The 14,640-nt window shown below is 35.5% G+C and overlaps 1 protein-coding gene across 8 annotated transcripts in view; it reads left to right on the forward strand.

Annotated features, from left to right (window-relative positions):
* LOC105217589 (kin of IRRE-like protein 2) overlaps window positions 1–14,640 on the forward strand; it is a 392,862-nt gene that overhangs the window by 254,999 nt on the left and 123,223 nt on the right. For all 8 annotated transcript variants that reach the window (XM_054225738.1, XM_054225739.1, XM_054225740.1 and 5 more), the window contains one exon: window positions 8,282–8,409. In XM_054225738.1, the coding sequence (XP_054081713.1) occupies window positions 8,282–8,409 (128 nt within the window). The remainder of the gene's footprint in view (window positions 1–8,281; window positions 8,410–14,640) is intronic.

Here is a 14,640-nt window from a genome sequence, read left to right on the forward strand (position 1 = left end):
ACACAGCCCAAAATCACTATTCCACGCGGACGAAGTCGCGGGCACAGCTAGTCTTAGATATAATGTATGTTGGTGATGAAATGATTTTAATCGGTTCAGGAATTACCTCAGCCTATAACCATATATGATGATTTTCGTTTTTCTATTGGACTTTATACAGAATATATGGGTCAAATTGTGTGTTATCTTAATAAATATATAGCAATAAATTGCGAGAGTCTAAAATGGTCGGCTGCACCCGAACTTAGCCTCTCCTTACTTGTATTTTAATAAAAATTCTTATGATTTAATTTTTGAAATGAAAACTCTATTCAAATTAAAAAGAACCTCACTTTTATTCTGATGGTAGAAAAGTCTGCAATTTGAAATGGTACCCTTAATTAGCGATCCGTTTGCTCTGTGTAATATTTCCGTTTATATTTGTCAGAAAGACTATTTAATTTTCAGAAATATATAATGAGCATCCCTTCACCTGATTCAACAACAATTTTATTGCACCTAAAAATAAGCAATAAATAATACTGTTTTCTTACGCATTTTAGCACTGTTGTTTTATACTCAAATGTTGTCCGGTTCCCTCATTTACTCCGCTAAATCTATAATATTGCCTATTTTACTATTATCTTAAGTTACTTGAATGCGCTCAACTTGTTGTATTGTATTTATTACCGGTTTTACAGCAAAGTTTCGCTATACATAGTCCTGGCCAACTACTGTACTAACTAACTGTGCTATAAATTACCACTTTTCATCGAGAATTTATGTTAATTACTGGTAATGTTAAATACCCGCACAACTTGCCGCATCGCTTACCGCGACAAATCCGCTACACTCATTAACATCATTTACTGCGTACTTGGCGCCGGCGGCGGCTCATCGCTTGCGTTACTTTGCGTTCGCATAGATACCAAGCAGCGGCGCATCTACTTAATTGCGACTATGTGTGCGCATTTGTATGTATGTGTATGTATGTATGTATTTACATGCCGCTTAATTACTGCAATTTAAGAGCAAATTTGTCGGCGCCAAGTGTAAAGTTGTGTAATTTGCCCTCAAGTGGTGGTCAAAGGAAGTGGCGTTGATTAAAGTTAGTTGACTTTACTACGTTGAATGCTAATTTATAGATATGATACATACATATATATATAAACTGGTAATATAGAGTATAAGGACAATCACAGGTTTTGTGCTTATTCCTTGTGCATTAATAGAAACTTCTCTCTACGTGCATGTAATAGCATTAATTAAACTGATGAAAAAGAAATCCAAAACCAGCACATCTGAAACAGAGTATTTTTATTAAATCAATAAAGTTTTGTATAAAAGAAGCACCTTTTTAGAATATGCTTCTCGACTATGTCCGACAAAAGTCTTTTCTATATGGATGTTTTTAGACAACCGGCTCAAAATGTCTCCTAAGGGGGCAATATAAGGTTAAATAACAAAGAAATAATGTTTTTTGAAATATTGTAGTTCTATATCATGTCATATTTTTAATTTTTTCCAATCGTATCTGATGACACGGAGGAAATTGTTTTCACAACCACGTCTACTTCCCAAACTCAGTTTTCATATCCATCTGATCGTTCACTTATAATATATTATTAGGAATCAATAAAGATAGCGGAATAAATAATTACACAAATACTGTATATGATCTGTGGCATCACTTGCGAAGAAATCGAAATCGGGAAATCAGAAATTTTAATTTAATTCAGAGAGATTCTTTTTCTTCTAATAGTGTGTCTCTAACTAACTTTCCCGTAGCTCCCGTATACCTAATTATATGTATGTTTTTCAAAAATAAGATGGGCTTAATACCTTATAAATCGGTTAATAATAATAATAGCTTTGCCAAAGTAAGTGAGCATATAGTCTTGGATATAGTGTACCTTGGGGTTGAAAATAAGTGATATTGGTTCAGGATTATCTCAGCCCTCATATACTTTATATGATCATTTTCGTTAATATAGTAGGTCAAATTGTGTGTTTTCTTAATAAAACTGTATCAATAAATTACGAGAGTATAAAATTTTCGGTTAGACCCGAACTTAGTCATTCCTTATTTGCTTAAATATTACTAAACAGTGTATTGTACGGATTTGGAAAGTCTAGAACCGCTGAAAAATGATTTGCACTGCATTTGCAACAAATCGTCGACTAAAGCGAACAACATTCTACGAACTTATACGAAAATAAAAAGTATTATACGTAATATTTAGTTTCTGAAAAAAAAACGCTTACATTGTATGTATCTTTTAAAATTAGAAAAATATTGTTTGTTAGTACAATTTTGTTTTGTTTCACTAGTTGCAATCATATGAAATGTAAAAATATATCTAATTACGTTTCAATAAAAAAAAAATTGCAACCAACTTTCGCTTACTATGAATGACACATGTCATCATATTTTTACTTTCGTTTTAAGTTGTTTTCACTTTTCGTGTCCCGTGAGCGCATATATGTTCGTTAATTTAAATGACCTGTCTTGTTGAGCATGTTGCTGACAGTTCCGCTTGAATGTACAACTGTAGTTGATTGATTTCTAACGAAATACATTTGTGTTTTTATAAGAATATGCAGTACTGGTTGCTGGGTACTTTTTTATGAGTTTGAAAGCAAATTTTGATGTAACTTTTAAATTAGTATGACTATAACATAATATATATAACGCCAAAAAACCAGTTGGTACGATGCGAATTGTCGTTCCGCAGTGGAGAGAAAACAGACTGCCTACCTCGCAACGTTGCGATCGACCACAACACATTCGGGGTGGGATAGATATCGAGAACTGAAGAGGGAAGCGAGACGCATTTGCAGACGTACAAAGAAAGAGGCCGAAATGCGTGAGTATGAAAAGCTTGAAAAGCTGGCCGACATGGGTAATGCTCGAAAATTTTATGAAAAGATGAGGCGATTTACAGAAGGTTTCAAGACCGGAGCATTATCATGTAGGGGCCGAGGAGGTAATCTGGTAACGGATGTCCAGAGCATACTGGGATTATGGAGGGAACACTTCTCCGACCTGCTCAACGGCAGTGAAAGTACAACACCAGGAGATGGCTAACCCGATTCCCCAATCGATGACGAGGGAATAGATGTTCCATTACCCGACCATGAAGAAGTTCGAATAGCAATTACCCGCTTGAAGAACAACAAAGCGGCGGGGGCCGATGGATTACCGAGTTATTCAAATACGGCGGCGAAGAACTGATAAAGTGCATGCATCAGCTTCTTTGTAGAATATGGTCGGAAGAAAACATGCCTGACGATTGGAATCTTAGTGTGCTCTGCCTAATACATAAGAAGCGAGACCCCACATTCTGCGCCAACTACCGTGGTATAAGTCTCCTCAATATCGCATATAAGGTTTTGTCGAGCGTATTGTGAAAGACTAAAGCCCACCGTCAACGAACTGATTGGACCTTATCAGTGTGGCTTTAGACCTGGAAAATCGACAATGGACCAGATATTCACCATGCGCCAAATCTTGGAAAAGACCCGAGAGAGAAGAATCGATACTCACCATCTTTTTTATCGATTTTAAAGCTGCCTTCGATAGCACGAAAAGGAGCTGCCTTTATGCCGCGATGTCTGAATTTGGTATCCCTGAAAAAAAGCTCCGTCAGGATCGGGAAGGACCTCTCCGAGCCGTTCGATACCAAACGAGGCTTCAGACAGGGTGACTCACTATCGTGCGACTTCTTCAATCTATTGCTGAAAAAAATAATACGAGCTGCAGAGCTAAATAGAGGAGGTACAACCTTCTACAAGAGTGTACAGCTCCTGGCGTATGCCGATGATATTGATATCATCGGAAGCAACAACCGCGCCGTTTGTTCTGCGTTTTCCAGACTAGATAAAAAAGCGAATCGTATGGGTCTGGTGGTGAATGAGAACAAGACGAAATATCTCCTGTCATCAAACAAACAGTCAGCGCACTCGCGTCTTGGCTCCCACGTCACTGTTGACAGTCATAACTTTGAAGTTGTGGATAATTTCGTTTATCTGGGAACCAGCATTAACAACACCAACAATGTCAGCCTTGAAATCCAACGCAGAATCACTCTTGCCAACAGGTATTACTTTGGACTGAATAGGCAATTGCAAAGTAAAGGTCCTCTATCGACGAACAAAAATGAAACTCTACAAGTCGCTCGTTATTCCCGTCCTGATGCATGGCGCCGAAGCGTGGACGATGACAACTTCCGATGAGACGACTCTTGGGGTTTCTCTGAACATTGGCAACGGCGAATACCGCAGACGATGGAACGATGAGCTGACGATTTATACGACGACATTGACATAGTTCAGCGAATAAAAGGACTTCACTTGGTGTTTCCAGTTGGCGGCAAAAAGCAAAAAGGAGGAATGAGTGGCGCGCTCTGGTGGATTCGGCTATAATCGCTTAAAGCGGTTCTTACGCCAAATATATATATATATATATGTAACATAATATTAGCATATATTCGTATGCGCTCTTCAAGTAAGTCACTACTTCAGAGTTGCACTTATTTGTTGATTACAGTTGTTTTCGGAATTAAATTTTCTAAAAATGTCTATAAATTTTCGATTACTGCAAGTTTTGCTTTCAAATCTAACAATTAAAAGCTCAGTGCAATACTATCTGGTACGTAGAAGATTGCGTACACGCCATGGGATACTAAAAATATGTGACACATTACACTACATACACGTGTAGTAAAATAATATCTTATGTATATATGTACGTGATTGTGCTCATATATCATAACACTGACACAAATATACAAACTTCTTTTATACACACACTCTTGTTAACATCTACACATCTACGTGTGGCGCCAGTTTTTCTCTTTCTCACCATCGTATTTGATTGAAACCCGCATTCATTTACGCGTCATATGTCACCGCCTGCTGGTGAACGGTCATAATAACAATAACAATAGCGAAAGCGAAAGCTATAAATAAAGTAAAAGCTACAACAACAAATGCTATGAATATCAATGACCAGAACGAGCGTCCACTGACTGACGGGATTTTTTATTTATGCGATTTTTTTGCATACATGTATGTATGTATGTATGTATTTTACATATGTAAATGTATGAAAATATGTAAATAACAAATTTGCGTGTATAATCAAGTATGCCACCCGCATGTGTTGCATGCAACAAAGCATTAACAAATGATTTATGGCGCGTGATTGACATGCGCCATTTATTTGATTGCTGTGGCGACATATATAAAGCAGTTCTTGCTAACAGTACCACAAGTGCATTGACTATGACATCCACTTATTTGCAGAAATCAGATAGCAGTACTTTCGCCGTTTCTGGTGCTTTAATTAAATAAAATAATCTAAATGCACTTTGAGTACCTGAAAGGTACCATTTCGAAAATTGAAAAAAAATGTTTATTGAATATCATTTTAAATAGTAATAGTAATGTATGTGATTGGCGTTGCAACCGTTTAGCCGGTTATAGCCGAATCGACGATAGTGCGCCACCTCTCTCTCTCCTTCGCAGTTCGGCGCCAGTTGGAGATCCCAAGTTTAACCAGGTCGCTCTAAACCTGGTCCCTCCAACGGAGTGGAGGCCTTCCCCTTCCTCGGCTTCCTCCGGCGGGTACTGCATCGAACACTTTCAGGGCTGGAGTGTTTTCGTCCATTCGGACAACATGACCTAGCCAGCGTAGCCGCTGTCTTTTTATTCGCTGAACTATGTCAATGTCGTCGTATAACTCGTACAGCTCATCGTTCCATCGTCTGCGGTATTCGCCGTTGCCAATGTTCTGAGGACCATAAATCTTGCGCAAAATTTTCCTCTCGAAAACTCCTAGTGTCGTCTCATCTGATGTTGACATCGTCCAAGCTTCTGCACCGTAAAGCAGGACGGGAATGATAAGCGACTTGTAGAGCTTGATTTTGGTTCGTCGAGAGACTACTTTACTGTTCAATTGCCTACTCAGTCCAAAGTAGCACCTGTTGGCAAGAGTTATTCTGCGCTGGATTTCGAGGCTGACATTGTTCGTGTTGTTGATGCTGGTTCCCAGGTATACGAAATTATCTACGACCTCGAAGTTATGACTGTCAACAGTGACGTGGGAGCCAAGACGCGAATGCGCCGACTGTAGTAATAGTAATAGAAATAATAACTATTAACAACAACAACAACGATAACCGGCGACGAAAATGTGCAAATAGATTTGTTTACTTTTTTTAATGAATAATCAGATTTCACAATCAGCTGTCTAAATGCACAAGTGTTGCTTGTCTGTCTCTGGTATTAATTCAGAAATTGAAAAAAAGAAGGTGGCAAACTTGCCAACATAAGGGGTTAGTAAGTATATTCAAAAAATCATTTTATTTTTTTGCATTTTCATTAAGTGTAATATCTTAAAAATATTCTCTGAAAATTTGAAGTTCATACGATAATTACTTTATTCGATTTATTCGACAAATAACAAAGAACGTTCGGGCACTCCAACATGCGAGTGTGAAACTGTATATGCGTTTTTCTCAAAACTAACTGAACTGGTGACAACTGTAACTCGAAAACCGCTCAGTAGATTTAAATGAAATTTATAAATACATAATTATCCTGCGTCGGATCGAAGTTTTATTTTCAAAAATTAAAATACATATCTTAAAGAACACTTACATGTTTTTATTCAACGTAGATTAAAATGCTCAGTTTATTATATATTATTAAACGACATTACAAAAGGGCGGCAACTCTACAAAAACAAAGCTGGTTATATTGTAAAATATTAATACATTTTTGCACATATATATATGGAACTAAGTGCTTAAATATTTTTTAATAAATAATAGGGCAGTCAGATCAGTCCAGTCAGACCAATTAAGCCGTTACTTAATTAGTCAATATAGTCGCTACTTTATTCAATACATTTAATTGAGCATATTTTAAACACTAAAGCTTTATTACTACTGAACCCCATTGCATAGTAAAGCTCTTTAAAGTCCTTCATTTACTTCAATTAACAAGCACTTGAGCTACAATACTTATATAATATGAGTTGATAGCCAATATAAGTGCAGATAAGTTTTTTAAGAACACACACAAGTAAATGCACACGCATATAGTTATTGCTTCATTTTTATTGCCATTCGATCGTTTAGTTCTTCGTTAAAATTTTGCAGCAATTAATATGCATAACCGTAAATACATACACACACTTATATATTTACATAAACAATTTTCCTTTTAGCGTTTTCCATTATTCATACGAAAATAAAGCATTTTTCGCATAGTGTTTGCCTTTCCATTGTGCTCATATTGTGCTTTTGTGCTTAGTGAAGCTGCAAATTTATTTTATAAACGATAGCAATCATCATCATTGCATAATAAATTATCATGGCAGCAAAAACATCCATACACACATACACCCATATATAAATAAATATAGCAATAAATACACACACACACACACATCAATGTATATGCTCGAATGAGTATGAATGAATAATAAATGTTCGACAATGCAAAACGCCGTGAAGTATGCAAAACAAAAGGTGCTGATGCTGCTTCAGGTTCACTTGACAACTATTGTGCTGTGTGCATATCGTTTGTCATCGAAATGAGATCAAAAGATGAGTGTTTCATTTTGACAATTATATGCAGATAAAAAGAACAATAAAAGTTAAACAAAGGAAATGGAAATGTAGCGTCATCCCAAGTGGAGATGATTGTGCCGTAATGCTGGATAAGCATGTCAGTGGAGTTGTTCTGCTGTTCTGTACAGACTGTTTATCAAGGTCACAGGTTAACAAAAAATCATTGAGCTTGGGATACCAATACTTCCTTATCTGCACTCTAAACGTTTTTAATGCTTAAGCAATATCACAGTATTAATTAAACAACTGATGACAGGAATGTATTTAATGACAGCTATCAAAGGCATATGTAAATAGATAGTGATGTTTTTTACTGACAACTATCAGAACTTATATACATGTATTAAAAGTAATATGTTGAAATAAGAAACGAACTCCAAATAAAAAGATTAATAGCAAACCAATCATTGAGAATATTTTATAAAATTTATTGAGCTCCTTCTAAAAAATTTTGCTTTATTTCCCAACATAAACTCAAATACCACAGAATAAATATTTATAAATTATGTATAACTGGATTTATTTATAGCTTAGTTTATACAAGTGTTGAATTTGCGCAACAAATCCTTTGATATCCCTCATGCATTTCCTATATACATACACACAACCATATGCACTTTATTTATTTATTGACTCATTTGTGCTTAATTCTTCAATTCCAGGAACAAATTGCTTTCAAAGATTCTCAGAACAGCCAAAGTATAGCGAAGTGAATCCGGGTCAGGACGCCTTACTAACATGCAAAGTAATCGATAAGCGTGGCACATGCTCATGGCAAAAGGATAACAAGGTAATTACGTCAAAAGTATTTAAAATATACAAATATACCCTTACAAACTCAACTAGTAACTGCAATACATATGTTTCTCCATGTCGGTGGTCACTCTGTCGGCTGGCTAACAGTTAACTACATACTAACATAACTTAAATGAGCTTGTGTGCATTTGTATACTCTCGCAACAAAGTTGTTAAGAGAGTATACTTGTTTTGTTGACAAAAAGGTTAGTTGTAAGTCCTAAAACTATAGGAGTTAGATGCAGGGTTATGTATATCAAAATTATCAGGATTACGAGAAGATTTGAAATCCGGATGTCTATCTGTTTGTCCGTACATCCGTGCAACGGATAATTTGAATAAAAATAAGATATCTTGACGAAACTTGGTACACATGTTCCTTGGGAGCTTGTTCCCTGGCAGGGTTGCTATTGAAAATGTGCAAAATCGGACCATTGCCACGCCCACAAAATGAGCGAAACCCGAAAAGCTATAAATTGTTGTAACGAAGTCATAAATACATTTATAAAAGTAAAATTTGGCCTAAAGGATCGCACTAGGAAGGGGAATGTTTGTACTTTTTTGGGAAAGTGGGCGGGGCCCCGTCCACTAATAAGTTTTTTGTACACATCTCGTAAACTACCAGACCTATATAAAACAAACTTTCTGTAGTCAGCTCCCTTACGTACTCCATTACACACTGAAAAATATGTGAACCACGCCCACCTCATATACAAAGGTTATGTTGAAAGTTACTCGTTACGACACTATATCGGTATATGTGAAATAGCTTAGCCAAATTAAGTGAGCATATAGTCTTGGCTATATTTATCTTGGTGCCGAAAATGAATGAAATGGGTTCAGGTATTACCTCAGGCCTCATAATACTATCTATTTATAATGATTTTCGTTATACTATTGGACTTTATGCCGAATATGTGGGTCAAATTGTAGGTTATATTAATAAAATTAAATAAATAAATGGCGAGAGTATAAAATGTTTGGTTACGCCCGTACTTAGCCCTTCCTTACTTGTTGTTATTGTTGGTGCATATTAGTAAGTTTATATATACATATATACATGCAATGCATATTTACCCACTTGTGTTATCTGCTTCCTGGAAGTCATTTGTGTATAACGTACTCGCATATGTGATAAGCTTGCGGAAAGTGTTCACATGCAAAAGTGCCGCAACGGTAACGGTATTAAAAAGCATATTTTGTTAGTCACAGTTGTTCCAACGGGCGAATATGCAGAGCAGGCTTTAATTTCGTCTTATAAATTAACTTGTTGTTATACTATTCAGTTTAGAATATTAATTTTGTTTTTCAAATTAAAAACATAAATGTTGGCTTTATATGATCAAAGAAAATCTCGGCATTATAATAGATTTCGAAAGGTTGTAACCTTACCCTCAACAGCCTAACAAAATTATAAAAATACTTAAGCAGAGCCAAAAAATTTAAAAAATAAGTCTCAGATTAGCAGATGACTATTCACGAATCTTCTGAGTATACTAAGTAGTGATCTATTTCAGGGTTCCCTACTTTTTTTTTAAATAAAATTACACAGAAAATTCAAATTGAATGGGGAGCTTTTATTATCATTCGAAAGAGCATTTTTTGGTATTTATTTTTAAAGATTATCGCTATCAAATGTTGTCCACGGCTCCTTCTCAGATGCCTTCTCAGATATGAAATTATTTGTTCACTGAAGTGTTCTCTCAATAAATCCATTAATTGCTACGATGTGTGAGAAGTGGCGCCGTCTTGTTGAAACCAAATGTCGTCGAGATCACGAGCTTCCATTTCAACCGCTCTTGAATCTCTTTAGGTTTCGTCCCAAATGCGCCAATTTTGCTTGTTTACATACCCATTGACACACAAATGGGTCTCATCGCTGAACAGAATTTAGACTAGAAAACGTCAAATCTTCTTGGAACTTCAAAAACCCATAGAGGGAAGCGGAGGCTGTATTTTGTGCGATCTCAATTTAACCCTTAAATGCATGGCGTACCATATATGGTACATGCGTTTTAAGACAATTAAGGATTCGTGATTCGATCAAATTAATCTGTATCGCAGTTTGGTTTACTCACAGTAGACGTCATAAATGCTTATTTAAAAAATACCACAGCTTTCAAAAGTTTATACTCAGTTAACAGTTACCTAACGAAGTGGTCGGAAGGCTGAACTCATGCATTTAGGGGTTAAGATATCGAAGTAAAATGTGACAAGTCGTTCCATACGACAGTCCGATTTGCTGCCAACGGCGCCTAATCGACTCCCCACTGTTTTTTAATACACTTTCAGCTACGTCTGCTATATTTTCTACACTGCGTGTTGGATTTGGTCTTTTCGGTCGCATAGTATCCAATAATGAATGCTGGATCTCAAGATGGGTGATGATGGTGTTGCGAATAGTACGCACAGTGTGCTTTATAGAACGTGAATTTTCGCAATAAAGTTGAATAATTTTGGCGTAAGTCTTTCCATAATGAAATGCCAAACAATAATAACAGTTATGACAGTTTGACTCGACTCAAGTCTGATCTGTCAAAGTAAGGCTATTGGCATTTATCACAATAAGAAAATATCTACTGTTGCATATTTCAAGGGGCAATATTATAGATCCTCTTTTGAAGGGCTTTCACCTGCAACTTCTTTGCATGAAAGTGAGCAGACCAGTAGTGAAATTATTAGTGGAAAAAATTTCACTAATTCAAGTTTCCCTAATTTTTTTCCACTTTCTATATGTTTGCCGCAAAATGTTAATACTTATTCTATATACAGAATTTTGATATGACAAGAAACCCCTTTTGGAAAATGATAGCATATAGACAAACTTGCACACAGTGAGCTACAATTATATTTAGTTGCATATGTAGCAAAGTACTGTGTAGTTAAAAAAGTACGTTTACCATATCTGGTTACAACAATAACAAACAAGCAATTATAATAACAATAGTTGGACAAACTACTGCATGTAGCTTTTATACAAGTATATAAGGATACAAATATGCATATTGCGCACAAAAACAGAGAAAATCAACCACGCATACACATATACATACATACCTACGTAACATGGTCACAGTTAGCCACAAGTCATAACAATAATCATAATAATAAAAACTTGGCCAAATTAAGCTCAGCTGTTGTAGCAGCAAAAATCCGAAAATCAGGAAAACAAGTAACAAGCAGCAACAAGGTGACTGCCGTGTCTTCACATACACACATACACAGCCATGCAGGCGCATGTTGATTTTGACTATTCATTTTGACACGACATTTTATTTTTGCAAGCAAATAAATAAAGATCTGCATAAATTTACCAGCAATATATATATATATATATATATATATGTGAGTGTATGTATGAGGACAACAGCAGTGTTATGAAAATAAATACAAGGCATTGTGTTTATATAAGCCAACAAAAATGCACAATATCTTTAATAGTGACAGCACATGAATATGGCAGAGCTTAAATGGCTCAGTTGAACATCGCTTCCCACTGCTTCATCACGTCACCCCGCTGGTTGTTCTCAAATGCATATAGTTGGCGCAAAAGGTGCTACAGGTCGTATGAGTGTTTTGTGTGGAATACATTTACAATTCGATCTTCACACAGCGGCGGCAACTCTACGACAATACAGTCCGTTCACGCACTACTCTTTCATTTTGCTTAATTTCTCATTCATTCCGTTGCATGCGTTTATACGTATATAGATATTTACTCAGCATTCGTTGCATATAAGTAAAATGTCATCAAATATTTGCTGCTATTTTGCTATCTCAGCTATTTTTGTTATATATGCATAACGGTCATGTACATATGTATGCAAATGAAGTATTTGTTCTGTGCTGTTATCATATACATATACATATATATACACAATGACCACTGTTGATATTTGCATATTTGACAATGGGAAGCACAGACGTTCCATGTTGGGCGCATTTATATATTCTGTAGTGAAGAAAGAACACAATACGAAAGTATTCCTCATACAATAAAATTTTTAACTCTCTTTTAAACAAAAAAACAAGTATGAAAAGCCTAAGTTCGGGTGTAACCGAACATTTAATACTCTCGCAATTTATTTAGTAAATTTTATTAAGAGAACACACAATTTGAACCACATATTTGGAATAAAATCCACTTGTAAACAAAAACCATTATATATAGTATATGGGGACTGGGGTAATTCATGGACCGATTTCAACTATTTTTGATACCAAGCTATATTATATCCCAAATTTTACGTTCACTTTACCTTAAGGCCTGAGGTCCACATGTTCGGTATCTAGGGCCTTGAAATGTTACAGTCCGATTTCGGGGACTTTAAGATGGGTGATGTCACACTAGAAACGCATTATTTTTGCAAAGTTTTGTTCCGACATCTTCATTGAAATTGAACCGAATTTCGTTGAAATTGGTCTAGTAGTTCCCGAGATAGGGTCTTTCAAATTTTGTATAGAAATTTGAGTGCAGCCCTTCTGTACCATCTGAGAATATTTGTATTTTCTTTGTAACGTTTGTTTTAGTCAGATATTTTGTATTACAAATTATTATACGTCGCACACGATTTGATTGTTTCTATTACAACTACCACTTGTTACATACCATAAGCCTTTTGGCAATTAGTAAATTCAAGATTTAATATATGAAATAATTAATCTACGCCTAAGATTATGTCAGAAAATGTTAAGGAATTGAAAGTTCCATCAACATAACTAAACTCAACTTCGAAAAACACTATTTCTATAAGCAACTACACTCATAGCACTAAAACTTATTTGTTTCTTTGAAATATTTAATTTCATTTTAATAGTCTCATGGAGACTATAGGTACACATTCTATTAAAGTGTAAACACAACTACTTATTAGCACTTCGCAGGTCGAAAATTGTCAACATCTGCTGTAAAGTCAAATATTTCAGATTTTTTAATACGAACCCAAAGGTATTCAATAATATTAGGATTCATTTTAACTAAAAAACGCCTTTTTTACTTTATTAGTAATCATTGAAAGCTCTCCGATCCCAAATAAGATTTAAAAGAAATTGCAAGCAAAATATAGCCAACATCTCCCAGAATTGACGTGAAACCTTCCAGTGACAAATTGCAACCTAATTGAGTTCCGAAAATGTGAATTAAAATTGTGATTACTTGTTTTCCACCGCAGCAAATGACAGGAAATGCATACATGCATAATATTATTTTATGCAGATATATTTATTTAGTATCTTCTTTTTTGCTTTTTCAAAATGAACTCTCGAAAAATGAAAGGCAAATTTTGTGTGGGTTGTTGTTGTTGTGTATTGAAATGCAATGTTAACGATACCGTTATAGTAAAACCAAAAACAAGCAGCACCAAGGCAAAACAACTGGCCAGAAGGAAGAACAAGTAGAAGAAAAACCTCAGAGAAATGACTGAAATTACAAACTTCCAGGAATGCAGATGAGTTTGTCACTGGACTATTCATGCCTTGGTTGCTTTCCTCAATCATTTTATGTGACCACAAAGTACATGCATGCAGCAAGTTCGATTTGACATTTGCGTATGTATTAGTGAATGCTTTTCAAACTTGTAGTTGCATCAATTTGTTTAGTTCTACCAATTTCAAATTGCTTCTTTAAAGACTTAATGAGATTTTTGATTTGATCGCAAGGTAACGTGAAAAAGAATTGTGATATTGATCATCATTCAGTTAATGAATAATGTGGCTGAAATATGGCTATTGCTTGTGTGTTCACATCGAGCAAGGACTAGCAACACTTTTGTGCCCACTGCTCGACGATGCTTTGCTAAAAGTTCAGTTATTTCGCAATGGCCTCTTCATATCAAATCTAATAATCAGAGCCTTTGATAATTTGCTAACGATAACACGATCTTCTTAAGCATAATTTTCTCTTTCATTTTCATTTTGGACCAACTGATGCTGTGATTGCACCCAAATAATCACAAATACTCTCAGCACATTCCTCACACATGTACATGTCTTTGTAAATGTATGAAGACACCTACATAACACCGGATCGCTTTCAAGTGCATTTACTGTTTTGATTTTCTAATGCACAATATTTTTAAATAAAAAGTGTACACTGCGCAACACTTATATTTGTGTTGTTAACATGTTGTCTGTTATTCTACTCACACACATGCACATACTCGTTCACACCCATTTCATACCCACAACTGCAGATTTTATGTTATTTCATGCTTGTTTTTATTACGAC

The sequence above is a fragment of the Zeugodacus cucurbitae genome, chromosome 2 (genome assembly GCF_028554725.1).
Source record: "Zeugodacus cucurbitae isolate PBARC_wt_2022May chromosome 2, idZeuCucr1.2, whole genome shotgun sequence".
Lineage (NCBI taxonomy): Eukaryota > Metazoa > Arthropoda > Insecta > Diptera > Tephritidae > Zeugodacus > Zeugodacus cucurbitae.